The following is a 13,958-nucleotide window of genomic DNA, read 5'->3' as shown; positions in this document are numbered from 1 at the left end:
TAAATATTGTTTAATTTTATATCAACAAGAGTCAAAACCACAGTTCCAGAACCACAAAAAATTATTGTCTTCTAAATGTGGTACACCTGATACTTCATTTTCTTATCACTGGAATGAGAAAGTCTTCTCACTTCCGAAAGTTCCAGCAATTCTGTAACTCCACATGCTGTAGAATACTGACAATAATGTGAATCATTCTTATCCATCGAAATGCAATAAAAAGCTGACAGTGGGTGGCTCAATCAGTTAAGCATCCAACTTTGGCTCACGTTACCGGCTCTCGCAGTTCGTGAGTCCGAGTCCCAAGCTGGGCTCTGTGCTGACAGCTCAGAGCCTGGAGCCTGCTTTGAATTCTGTGTCTCCCTCTCTCTCTGTCTCTCCCCTGCTCATGCTCTTTCTCTCTCAAAAATAAACATTAAAAACTGACAGTAATGCAAATGATCCTTGTTGACAGATATGCGTTAGAAAACTAGAAGCAAGTGATTTTTATACATAGAAATGAAAACTAGTTGTGTTTGGTGGAATATGATTGATTATTGCCTTATGAAGACTGAATTTTTGCATGTATTTATAAATTTATTCAGTGTTCATTTTGCTAAATATAAGCGTGTGATTCCTATATTTCTTCTTTGAACCAGTTATAACATCTTACTCGTTCCCTCATTAATTAGTGAATTAAAGATCTTTGACAACGCTCATTTTACATTAGCATAAAATCCATGATTTTACCTTTGACTGTAAAAAGCCTGTTTTTAGCAGTACTTGATAAAAACACTATATGATTTACCTATTTGTTATGTTTATCTTCTGCTCAACTGCCATCCCAACTAGAATTTAGTTTCTACATGAACAGGGAACGTTTTTCTTATTTTCTGATGTAGTATAAGTGCCTAGAATAATATGGAGCATGTAGGTAGTTGACAAATATTTTTGGATTGAATTGAATCGAAAGTAAGTTCACTCAGTCTCACCCAGGCTGGTTTGGGATTGGGTGAAATTGGAATAAATGGAACAGCGTTGAGAAAAACTAATTCTGCTTGAAACTTTAATGTAGCACTTTAAACAGTTTTTATACATTAAAGATACATAACTAAAAGCTTCTTTCTTGGGTTTTCTCTCCTTAGACAAAACCTAGCATCAGTTGTAGGGACAATAAATGAAATTATATAAAAAATATTAAGGATATAAGGATAATTTTTTAATTCTAGATGATAAACTTATCAAAAAGTCACTTTTAAATTAATGAATAAGTTATGGATAATACAAAGCAATTTCAACTACCTCTTGAAGGTAAAACATTTTCAGTATATATGTAATGACCATATAGTTTTAAATTTTAACATTTTCATACAGGTGATACATTCCCATTTGAAAAATCAAACTATATGAAAAGACAGCCATTGAGACATCTCAGTTCTTCCCATCTTCCTATTTTCCTCTGCCCATCTCTCTCCGTATACATCACATCTTTTATTACTTTATTGTATATGTTTCTAGTGTTTTCTTATGCATATTCAAATCCAAACATTATATCTTATTTTCCCCTACCCTATGAAAAGTGCAATGTATACTCTGTTCTGCAACTGGCTCTTTCCTTTTAACAGTACATTTTTTATTTCTTTTCCTATCGGTACCAAGACAGCTCAGTAGCACAGCATTCCATTAGAAAGATATACCACAGTAGAATCAACTAGACCCCAAGACCAAAGTATAATCCTGACCCTGATACACTGCAATCTGCAGAATCAATGGACTTGAAGTTTGAATAACATGGAAATCAAAGACAGGGAGATTTTGCACTCGCACATTATTAAGCCTTTCCTAGCATTATTTGCATGCATGTATTTTTCACGTTATTCAACCATACAGGAAAGATAAGCGTGACTGAGTTGTGCAGAATGTCTATCACGCTACCCGAAAAACGCTTCCTACTAAATGGAAAGTGGCATATATTGTATGAATATAAATTGAACACTGATTCACTAGCTGCAAAGTTCTTGAATTCTGTAAATTTTCTTTTTGCTTTGACTTTTGGTAATATCTCCACAATCTTCTTTCTTTGCCTCAATGACATTTCATCACGGTGTCTCCTAACACACTTCAGTTCAGTTGTACAATTGCAGCTCTATAAAATACTTCTATTTGGAACTAGGTCAAAACCAGCTACCTCTGGAAACAGGAAAAACTTGACTTTGATAATTTTCAATGTCAAAGTTTCAAATTCACCCTTTGATATGAAAGGCAACTGAGATGTCAGATTTTTTTTTTAAGAAAACACTATTAATCCTTGCTTTTCATTCATTCATTCCTCAATGTCCCAGCTCATGCTGTGTTTGTTAACATGGCTCAGAAACTACCCTCTGTTCAGACTTCACAAATTAAATTTTAACACTCTCAAAAATGCGGAAATGAATGTAACTAAAAATGCAGTTCTGAGTAGTGAGCATGAGGCACAAGGGTCTGACTAGAAACTAGGAACTAGGACTTCCTGGAGCCAGAACCGGGAATAGGAGAGGCACTGTTCTGCCAGAACAGATCCAGGGAGTCGGCTGACCGAACAGCACATTGTACCCACAACTCACAATGTGACAAGAGCAGGGGAAGTGCAGAAGCCCTGGGAACCATGCAGATTTCCTCGAAATGGTAGAAGCTATCGTTCTTGGTTCTTTGCACCACTGGGTCCCACCTTGCCTGTTGGCATCTCATCTCCTTTGAATGAGCAGGGAGAAGGTAATAAGGTAGCTAATGGGGAGGGGGGGGTTGCTTTCATTAAGTAAAAATAAAGAGAAACAAATATACTCACTTTTTAAGCTCATTTGTCCAATCAAAACTACTCAATTTTCTTACCCTAGCTTAGCCAAATAACTTGATAGAATTTTAGAACTGTAAGACTTCTTTTGTGTATTCAGTAGCATTTAGAGGATCTTCCAAAACTGAGTCTGGTCGGCTTACCTCTAATAGGCAAGGCTACAGAGAAAATCAGAGTTCTAGCTTTGGAAGGCCAGATTAGAAAAAAGAAGAATCTCAAATATTAGAGACAGGAGCAGAGATCCCATTCATCCTTTGAGGATGCCCCAAGCTGGCTCCAAAGCTGAACTTTGTGGCAGAGCACTCTCTGTAGGTCAGATTACCCTCAAGAAAACCCACAAAAACTTTCTATCCAGAGACAAGCTGAATTTCATGAAAAATCAAGTTAGGCAACTTTGAAATCATGCTATGTATGTGATAATACAGTTTTATTTTATATGCAAAATAAATATAAACTGACCCCTTAACCCAATTATCACGTTCAGATCAGGACACTATAAAATTCAAAATTTTATTCTGAGTAAGGCAGGAATAAATGTTTTGCACAGAGGAGTCACATGATCTAACTTATATTTAATTTTTTGGCATTAATTCAACTGTTTCAGAGCAATATTCAGTATCAGTTGTACTTTTTGAAATATTGTGTACCTAAAGGATGTTTTGCCTCAAAAACAATAGACGTATAATTCTTTTTTTCTTAAAAAAAAAATACATATGACTGTTAATGGTGTATGATTCAGTTTATGATTTTCAAGAAAGTATAAAAGATCGCTAAGAAAACTAATTATCTAATTCAATATAAAATGCATTGTGAATATTTTTGCTTGCTTTCTATGCTCAAGGCTTGGAATATCTGTTGAACCGATGAATGAGTCAAAATTGCTACAGGCTGACCGTAGGTTTTGGAGATGTAACCTGATGTCTCTGGGAGGCATTTTATTCATCTCTCAAATGAGAGGATTGAACGAAAAAATACCTTAGGATCTATTTTCTCTAAAATTCCGAATCTAATTTATATGGTTACACATCTCAGGGTAAAATTATTTAGCATTATTTAGTACCTCTTTGCTGACTCAACCCACCCCGCAAGAAATCAAATAGCAGACACTGTAAGTTTTCTTTGACATTTCCAGTATCATCGTATACATATAGCAATAATGATAATGCTGATAACATTAACCCTCAATTATTAGCAAATTTAATGTTTGCATAGAAGTTGGAGTTTGCAAAGCCCTTTCATAAACGGGCTCTCATCTGATTTTCAAATCTACCCCCTGCAGACTCACAACCTTACTCATCACCAAGAATATTTTCATTTTACAAATGGGAAGTCTGAGGCTAAGGGAAATAGCCACAATTAACAAACGGACGAGAAAATGCATCTCCTGGTAACTCACAGTTTGCATCGAGTCAGACTTTATCTTGCTCAAGGGACACTTAGCAAATGGAGGAAAGTGGCCAAATAGATCCATAACAACTGATCAGCAAGCATTGAAGAGTTCTCTATTATAAAACAGAGACATTCACTCCTACCCGTTTGTAATTCATAGGTTTTTTTTTTTTTTCAAATCTGACAGTTATACATGCACATCAAGAGAAATAAGATAGTATGTAAGAAAGGGAAAATAACAGAATATACATACAAAATGCTACAGGAATTTGATAAGGAAGATTTTACATGGTGGGATAGTGAGTTCAAAACATACTGAAGTTGCAGACTACTTGTAGTTATGGTTTTCCTTTCTGAACACCATGAAATGTAGATTTAATCGTATCATGTGAATGAGAGAAACACGTGCTAGTAAATAGCTCTGTATGTTTACATACAACACCGATGCCCCAGCATGAGCTCATACCTTGCAAAAAAATGTGAACTATTAAAAAGTCCATCATAGGCGATGAATTATTTCTGATTTAGAGAATAGAACTACAAGTGGTAGAAGGACAAAACGCAGATATAATGAAGGCATGAAAAACTGCCCAGGGTACAATGGGCATTGTCCCCTCTGCATCCCTCATTACCAGAGGTGTTGAAGCAACTGAAGGGTGAGCAGCTGTCAGTGATAATGTAAAAGGAATCCCTCTACAACACTCCTCCCCCACAGAAAATAAAAATACCACTAGTCTTAAAAGAAACATCTACTCTGCTCATGGTATTTATTGAGAGCCTCTGGAGCCCGACTGTCTAGACAAATTCCTTCTCTACCACTTGTGGCTGTGCAATGTTGGGTACAACTATTCTGGCCTCAGTCTCATAGAGTTGTTATGAAGTTCAATTAAACTAATAGTTACAGAACCCTTAGAAAGTGCCTGGAATGTGGGTATCATTCAAAAATGCTAGCTACTGGAGTGCCTAGGTGGCTCAGTCAGTTAAGCATCTGACTGCTGATTTCAGCTCGTGTCATGATGTCACGATTTGTGAGATCGAGCCCTGCATTGGGCTCACCCTAACATGGAAACTGCTTAGGATTCTCTCTCTCCCTCTCTCTCTCTGCCCCTCTCCCCACTCCCCTCAAAATAAGTAAATAATTTTTTTAAAAAATGCTAGCTGTCATCTTTATTATTACTTTTCTCCCATTTTTCCCTTCATGCTGGTAATGATCTTTATAAAATGCAAATCTGTTGTCATTGTCACTGAAAGGAAAAAAAAAGAAAACAACCATCCTAATGTAACCTATAAAGATCTGGAAGATGTGGCCCCCATCTCTTCTCCAGCTTCATATTTTATTTTTTTTTTTTAATTTTTTTTTCCAACGTTTATTTATTTTTGGGACAGAGAGAGACAGAGCATGAACGGGGGAGGGGCAGAGAGAGAGGGAGACACAGAATCGGAAACAGGCTCAGAGCCCAGAGCCCGACGCGGGGCTCGAACTCACGGACCGCGAGATCGTGACCTGGCTGAAGTCGGACGCTTAACCGACTGCGCCACCCAGGCGCCCCTCCAGCTTCATTTTTAAGCTCTAACTTTAGCAGAATCAAGGCTCCGCTGGCTTGATAGGATAAATACCATCAGTTAGGATTAATGAAAACATAAGTCCTGCTTTCTAATGGAATAACATAACAAAAACATTATTTTTGGTCAGACATTACATATAGGTATAAATTAATGAAATAAGGGAATAATACTTGCTAATAAGTATTTAGTACTTACTATTCCAAACTCTATTCCAAAACCCTAGGTATTTTACATACATTCCCATTCAATCTTACAACAATGCCGTGAAGAGTAATATTCATTTTACCTGCACTTCATTGATGAAAGAGGCCAGGTAGTACATCTGTTGTCACAGACCAACAAGTGGTAGAACAGGCCTGTGAGTTACCTGCACCTGAACCCTTCCTCATTATGTCCGCATTTAGTGCCTGTCAGCTACCAGGCTGTGCTAAGCGTTTTGTCTGTATTAATGTCATGTATACATTATTATCTCTGTTTTATATTAAGAAACGGATGTACAAAGAGGTCATGTGTGTTTCCCATGGTCTTGAAGCTAACAGCAGCTAAACCAAGATTTGAACTCAGGTCTGTGTAAGTCTAAAAATAAGGTCTTTTACCATCATTCACCATCACTGCACTGTACTTTAAAATGCTACTTCAGGGGCACCTGCATGGCTCAGTTGATTAAGCATTGGACTTCATTCAGCTCAAGTCACGATCTCATAGTTCATGAGTTCAAGTTCCACATTAGGCTCACTGCTGTCAGCACATAGCCTGCTTCAGATCCTCTGTCTTCCTCTCTCTCTGCCCCTCCCTCATGCACTCGCACACACTTGCTCTCTCTCTCTCAAATAAACATTAAATATTAATAATAATAAATAATAATAATAATAAAATTGTACTTCAAATTAGCCCCAGGCTACTTGGTAATCCTAGTGAATCACTTCCAATGTGCATTTATTTTTTGAAAACATTTAATTATGCTATAAAAGACCAAAAAACCCCAAACGGGTTGGATGAAACCCATAGTTTGCATCAAATAGAGATAAGTATGTAATAAGTGGAGCCCATGCATGTTAAACATAAGTATAACTGGGCACTATATATTCATGATACACCATATATATGAGACACAAAATACCCCTGATAGACAGGAAGTGCTCAATATCCTTGACATCTTAATTCCACCACTGATTGGTGAAACCCGTGCCCATGTATTTTTTGCCCAAGGAACACAAATAAAACCCAAAGCTGTTTAGCAGGCTAACTGGCCAGCTATAACTATGAACAAGTATACTTTCTTCTCATCAATACGAGAAAGCAATTGTGTGTCATTGGCCCAGGGCACCTTCTGTCTGTGGGTCTCCTTGCTGCAACCACATCTCTGGTCTTCAAAACCACACCATCAAGTGGGGACGGCTGACATGGACAGATTGAGAGAGGAGATCTGAATATTGCCTGTCCCATGACTCATGTGGTGCGATCCTTCCACATGCTTGCACCATTATCTTAAGCATGTTAACTTACCTATCTCCTTCCCCTTGAATTCTTACAATATGTTTTAAAATGATATTACAAACCAGAGAGGTCAAGCATCCTAATCTGGTCTGTGAGTCTTTCTGTCCCAAGACCTCTGGGATGGATAGCTTGCTGGTAATGTATCAAAGGCTATAATTCCACCAAGGTAATTTCCTACATGATGTCCATAAAAGGAAATGTGGTCCACAACAGCAGCCAGTGTAAATTCCAGGCAGGAAGACTGAGTCTTAGGAAATTTTAGGCTCTCTCTTTACCTCTTCTTTTTCACTCACCTTGCGTCAGCCAGAGTTGCTCGCGCCACAGCCCAGGCTGCAACAAATGCTGCCGGGAACCCTGTAATCAAAAAGGGATTCAGGGACCATACTTGCTTTAAGATTAAAGGAATTTTTAATCTCATACTCAGCACACATAAAAATATACTACTAAAAGTTTAGAGAGGAAAATAGACATGAAAAAATATGGGTATATCAACACAAAATTCTTCTTAGTTTTCCTCTTGACCCCCCTGAGAAATGAGCCAGGTACATTGCTGTCATTTGCCCCTGAGAGTGTGAAGATTTGAAGGTTGGCCCAATGTCCCCTTGAGGGATGTAGGATCAAGCCATATGGGGAGGGGACAGAAGTTCCTGGAGTCAGAAGCAGGTAGCAGTTGGAGCTTTGGACTTTGATTCTTGCCAAACTGATAGCTACAAGCCTTCACGGAGGAATGAAGCCACAGACTTCATGAGATGCTACAGGGAGGCTATTATTGTTCAAAATTAGAGCTTTGCCATTCTAAATGTGCAAGCCATTAGAGAAGCTATACTAGGAAGTTTTAATCTGTGTAGCCTCTTCTTTTGAGGGGGGTTCATGTTGGCTCAAGACAAGCATATGTATGCATTAAGACCATAGCGAAGGGTGAACCCTATGTTACTTTGAGGCTTTGAGCGCTGAAATATGTGTCCTTCATAAATGATAAACACCAAGTGAGCTTGCAATGTCAAATCTATTACACTGACTTTCCACAAGTGTATAAAGTGTGCCCACAGTAAAGGCTGACTGTTCAGTCCATGTTATAGTTGATTAGACTCTGACATCACAAAAAAAATCGCAAACCATAACTTTTATGGAACATGACAAAACAGGACCAAAGGCTTGGATGGACAGCTTCTCATTCTGTGGAATTTATGAAAGTGGTTTGAAGAAAGGAAAGACAGAGCATAATGAAAACATTGCAGAAGTTAGGAAGCACTTTACAAGGGGAGAGAAAAAGTTTTAATCTAACTTAGGACATTTTTATTAAACACAATATTAAATTCTTTACTTTTAAAAACACATTTGTAATTTTTTGAGTTTTCCTTTTTAGCAAAAAAGTGAAAAATAATAGGTTCAGATGAAGAAAAATGCCATTAAAAGTGAAAATAAGATGGTGCCCTGTAATAGAGAAAGTTTTGGCCTCCCTGGTGATCATCTCATTGAATTTAACCTCAGCACGGCAGCCTGACTGTGTGGTTATTTAATTTTATAACTCCGTATTCCAATTTTATTTATTGCTTGCATACAACATCTAAATTTCAAATTCTATGTTCCAGAAAATTGTTTTTTATCAAAATAGATCTACCCAGGGGGCACCTGGGTGGCTCAGTCAGTTAAGCTTCCAACTTCAGCTCAGCTCATGATCTCATGGTTGGCAAGTTCGAGCTCTGCGTCAGGCTCTGTGCTGACAGTTCAGAGCCTGGAGCTTGCTTGGGATTCTATGTCTCCGTCTCTCTCTCTCTGTCCCTCCCCTGCTCATGCTCTGTCTCTTTATCTCTTTCTCAAAAATAAATAAACAAAAAAAATAGATCTACCCAATTCTGATTATTTCTTAGGTTCAGTTCACATATTTTATCTATCTCTCCATCCATCTATCTACTCATCTACCTATCCATCCATCCATCCATCCATCCATCCAACCATCCTTCCAACCATCCACCCAGTAAGCATTTATTAAGTGCCCATGTATGTGTCAAGGATTATTCTACTTTCAGAAAATAAAACAATAAACAGATCAACAATATTCCCATTTTTCTGAGGCATATTCTGTAGGGAGATGCAAAATCAATAACATAACTTCAGTTATCAGTCAGCACCCTGAGGAGGAAACAAGAATGATGCTGTGTAACGAAGACGGCCTGGCCCCTTCTGCCAGGGTGGTTCAAAGAGCCCTGACATAGCTCTCTTTACTGTTCTGCTGCCTTGGCTATTTTAAAAAAGTGTCTGCCTTTGATCAGAATTTTCACATTTTCTCATTTACAGGTCTTTATCTTTTGTTTCCTTTACAATCTCCCAAACAAGCAATTTCCTGAATAATGTTCTATACACATCGATCAAGGACGATTGAGCTGGAAATCTGCTTTAGATGATCATTATAACAAATATCTTCTATCAGACACTATGTCTTCATGAAATTACTTTTCTCATCCTCTTGGAAGACTCTCACTCACAATGCTAGCACAGAGGCAACCATGGAGGAAAAAAGAATTGAAACCATTTTGGGGATTTAAGGATTTTTGATTACCAATCTTGGTATCACATCATTACATAATTGGGAACACATAAGTATAGAGGAAAATGCTTGAAATTCAGATGTTATTTTGAGTCTGAATGCCAATTTAAGTAAATTTACTGTAAATTCAAATGTTACTCAATATATACATTTACCTTGAGAGCTGAGTAATCTTCATAAAATGTCAGTATAAATAAGTGACTCTGAGAGGGAAGCAATCTCTGGTCTAAAAATAAGTAAACACAGGGGTGGAGGGCGCCTGGGTGGTTCACTAGGTTGAGTATCTGACTCTTGATTTCAGCTCAGGTTCTTGAGTTCAAGCTCAAGGTTCCTGAGTTCAGCTCACAGTTCTTGAGTTCAAGCCCTGCATTGGGCTCTATGCTGACAGTGCAGAGCCTGCTTATGATTCTCTCTCCCTCCCTTTCTCTCTGCCCCTCCCCTGCTCATGCTCTCTGTCTCAAAATAAATAAATAAACATTAAAAAATTAAAAAAAAAATAGACATGGGTTCTCATGTGGCTCCATTACTATTCCCCTTTAAAATGAAGTTTTGGGGGCACCTGGGTGGCTCAGTCAGTTGGGCAACAGACTACACTCAGGTCATGATCTCACAGATCATGAGTTCGAGCCCTGCATCAGGCTCTGTGCTGAGAGCTCAGAGCCTGGAGCCTGCTTTGGATTCTGTGTCTCCCTCTCTCTCTCTGTCTCTCCCCCACTCACATTCTGTCTCTGTCCCTCAAAAACAAATAAAAATTTTAAAAAATTTAATAATAAGAAAATTAAAAAATTAAAAAACTAAAATGAAGTTTGGGACTAATTAACAGTAGTCAAAAATGCTTAGGCAATTAAAACCTTTCTTCAAATAAAAACTTGGGCAGCAGTCCACACATAAAACAGGGAGGCTTTGAAGCCAAAGGCAGTAAATAGGATCTTCTCGTCTTGGTCTATGGAGTTTCATCTCGTTTTGGATACTTCATAGGCTTCATAAAGCCCTGCCTCATCCTTATTCTCCTCCTGTGGTGCCAGTACTATTTTACAATAGTAAAATAGGTTGATCATGAAGTGTAAAGTTAGTTCTAAAAATTAGAGACCCATCGTGACATGGGATTCCTGGAATAGCTATAGACACACAATATCTTAATAACCAGAAATCTTGATTCCCCAGGGAATCTAGTCAACATATTGACTGCTCAGACATGAAGTTCCAGGCTATACCCCCAGTTCCCGCTCTACCCACCACAGAATGCTGGAATTCCATTTCCATTGCCTATCTATCTCTTTAAGGAACTTAGAAGTGGCTCCATTATGATTTTGGCAGAATCATTCTCAACTCTGAGGAGATTTGAAGCCAATACTGAATGAGCACATCTTTTTGTCAGGAAAATTGCAAAACCTTTGAAAGTCTTCCATTGTTACAAGGAAGAGTGTCTACTTCTGAAACTTTAGAAGAGCTACCTCCTCCTGAGATGGAATTGCTACAGGAAACAGAAGAATTTGTTTTAAGTATATTTTATTATTGGGGCGCATGGGTGGCTCAGTCGGTGAAGCGTCCGACTTCACCTCAGGTCATGATCTCACAGATCGTGAGTTCGAGCCCCATGTCAGGCTCTGTGGTGACAGCTCAGAGCCTGGAGCCTGCTTCAGATTCTGTGCCTCCCTCTCTCTCTGCCCTTCCCCTGCTCATGCTCTATCTCTCTCTCTCTCTCAAAAATAAATAAAAACATTTTTTTTAAAATAAAAACATTTAAACAAAATTAAAATATATATATATATTATTACTAAATATATATAAAAATATATTTTATTATAACCCAAAAAAATGCAGTAATGTACTGCAGGAAAGGACAGTCTGAAATAAAAGAGTTACAATAAAAAAGAAAATATGCTTACTGAATTAAATATTGCCAGTGGGCAGAAACTGTAGGTCAAACTGGTGGAGATGAGGTGAAATCTTAAAACCAGGTGAACCCACTGAGATAAACCTACATAATCGCTATGTACGGAAATCTAAACTTGACCATAATTTGTTTTCTTTTAAAGAGGTAATCATCCACATAATTTTAATTTTTTTTAATGTTTACCCATTTCTGAGAGAGAGAGAGAGAGAGAGAGAGAGAGAGAGAGAGAGCCAGGGAGGAGCAGAGACAGAGAGAGGGAGACATAGAATCCGAAGCAGGCTCCAGACTCTAAGCTGCCAGTACAGAGCCCGACGTGGGGCTTGAACTCACAAACCATGAGATTGTGCACTGAGCTGAAGGCGGAAGCTTAACCAACTGAGCCACCCAGGCGCCTGTAATTTTAAATGGTTAGGAGTAAAACTTCAAATTACATCTGAAAACCTTGTTCTGTACCTTACATAAGGTAAGGCTAAAATATAGATCTTTTATTGACTCTGTTAAATGTAATTTTAAGACAATCTTCAGTAGAAATAATAAGGGAATTAAAAATCATGAAGGATGGGAGAAATGGCATTTCTAGATTTTTAATTGTGTAAAGGTATCATTTGACTACAAAAATAATTTTTGTGGAGAACAGGTCTTATAGATCAAATATTTTGAATATAATACATCTGATCAGAACAGGCAAACACAAAACAAAATGACCTACTGGTCAGACTGCATGTTTCTTGTGTAGTCTTTACGACATATCTCTGTATTTCAATTATATTTACTCCCAACTGGATAATCAAAAAAATATTTGCTGAATTGACATCAGCTTATACAGACTATTCTCCTGATTATTTTCAGAGAATACAGAATATGAAAATATTCTACATGAAAGCTTGGCAAAAGAGACATGACTAATTGGTAGAACCAGGATAGGTGATCTTATATGATAATATGTACATCCTGGCACCTTATCTAACAGTTGAAAATTAAGAATGGTTGCTACTAGGGCCACCTGGGTGGCTCAGTCAGTTGAGTGTCTGACTTCAGCTCAGGTCATGATCTCACGGTTCGTGAGTTCGAGCCCCACATCGGGCTCTGTGCTGACAGCTCAGAACCTGGAGCCTGCTTCCAATTCTGTGTCTCCCTCTCTCTCGGTCCCTCTCCCCCTCATGCTCTGTCTCTTTCTCTCAAAAATAAATAAACATTAAAAAAAAATTTAAAAAAAAGAATGGTTGCTACTATAGAGGTAAATGACTACATTCAATAAGGATGAATGAATAAGACTGATACCTTTTCAATATAGAATTAAATATATAGAAAAATAATGCATTCATGAAAGAACAAAATGGAACCAAGAATAAAGCGCCCAGTTTATGAGAAAACTGAAGCAGGAATAGGAAAAATTACAAATGTGGTTGGTTGAAAGAAAAGAAATGTAGTCATCATCAGAATTTGCCTTTACTCCTTGGTATACATCTTGTTTTGTGATGAAGATGTGTAAAAACAGTTATTTTAAACATTTGCCTTCAATTTACTAAAGGTCAGATATGGCATCTCTTCTTCTTTAGACTGTAATTTCCTTCCTTTCCAATTTATTCTTAAGAATCAGCAAAATCAATGTAAATGATAGAGCTGCACACATCACCATAATGTGAGCAATAATGTTCTGAGTATTTATTTAGCCAAAGAGAGCTTAAAGTTATAATGACTGGGTCCAATGAGTAACATAGGAATCCAAGCAAGTTCTCTTCTCTAATGAAGCTCATAAGTCACATCAGTGGAAGAAAGCACAAAATTGGATTCACCCTAAACTATTTCCAGCCAAGGATCCTGCAAAGCAGCTATAATGTTGTTGATCATTGTTTTTCTTATAGGAATTTAGAAAAATGAGTCAGAAATAAAAATGATATTTTCCAATCAGACTGTCAGCGCTAAGGGAAAAATAGTCTATCACTTAAATGGTCTTAGTCATTTACTTCATTAAATGGTAACTGCATTTAAGTATTGGAGAGAGATTTTTAAAAATATACACCTATAATTATATATGCCCTAGACTAGAGCATTTTTTTTATTATATATTATTGAACAAGCAAGACGAGTGACAATGAGGAGAGCATTTTGAGGGTTAGAGCATTTTTTTTAATGGAGTTGCAAAGAGAGTCAGAAGGTAGACTAAGTGGAGAACTGTAATTCTATAACGATTGGTTATTAGTGTTTCAGACTGTGGTTAAGTGCACATGACATATCCATGTAAAATGCTT

At 37.6% G+C, this 13,958-nt stretch overlaps 1 protein-coding gene across 3 annotated transcripts in view; it reads right to left on the bottom strand.

The window, feature by feature from the left end:
• Nucleotides 1-13,958, bottom strand: part of PTH2R (parathyroid hormone 2 receptor) — a 136,526-nt gene that overhangs the window by 20,952 nt on the left and 101,616 nt on the right. For all 3 annotated transcript variants that reach the window (XM_086719486.1, XM_086719485.1, XM_086719484.1), the window contains one exon: nucleotides 7,555-7,615. In XM_086719486.1, the coding sequence (XP_086575612.1) occupies nucleotides 7,555-7,615 (61 nt within the window). The remainder of the gene's footprint in view (nucleotides 1-7,554; nucleotides 7,616-13,958) is intronic.

Source organism: Puma concolor, chromosome C1, assembly GCF_028749965.1.
Source record: "Puma concolor isolate L17-30 chromosome C1, mPumCon1.1.hap2, whole genome shotgun sequence".
NCBI classification, from domain to species: domain Eukaryota; kingdom Metazoa; phylum Chordata; class Mammalia; order Carnivora; family Felidae; genus Puma; species Puma concolor.
This window is presented reverse-complemented; position numbering and strand designations above follow the sequence as displayed.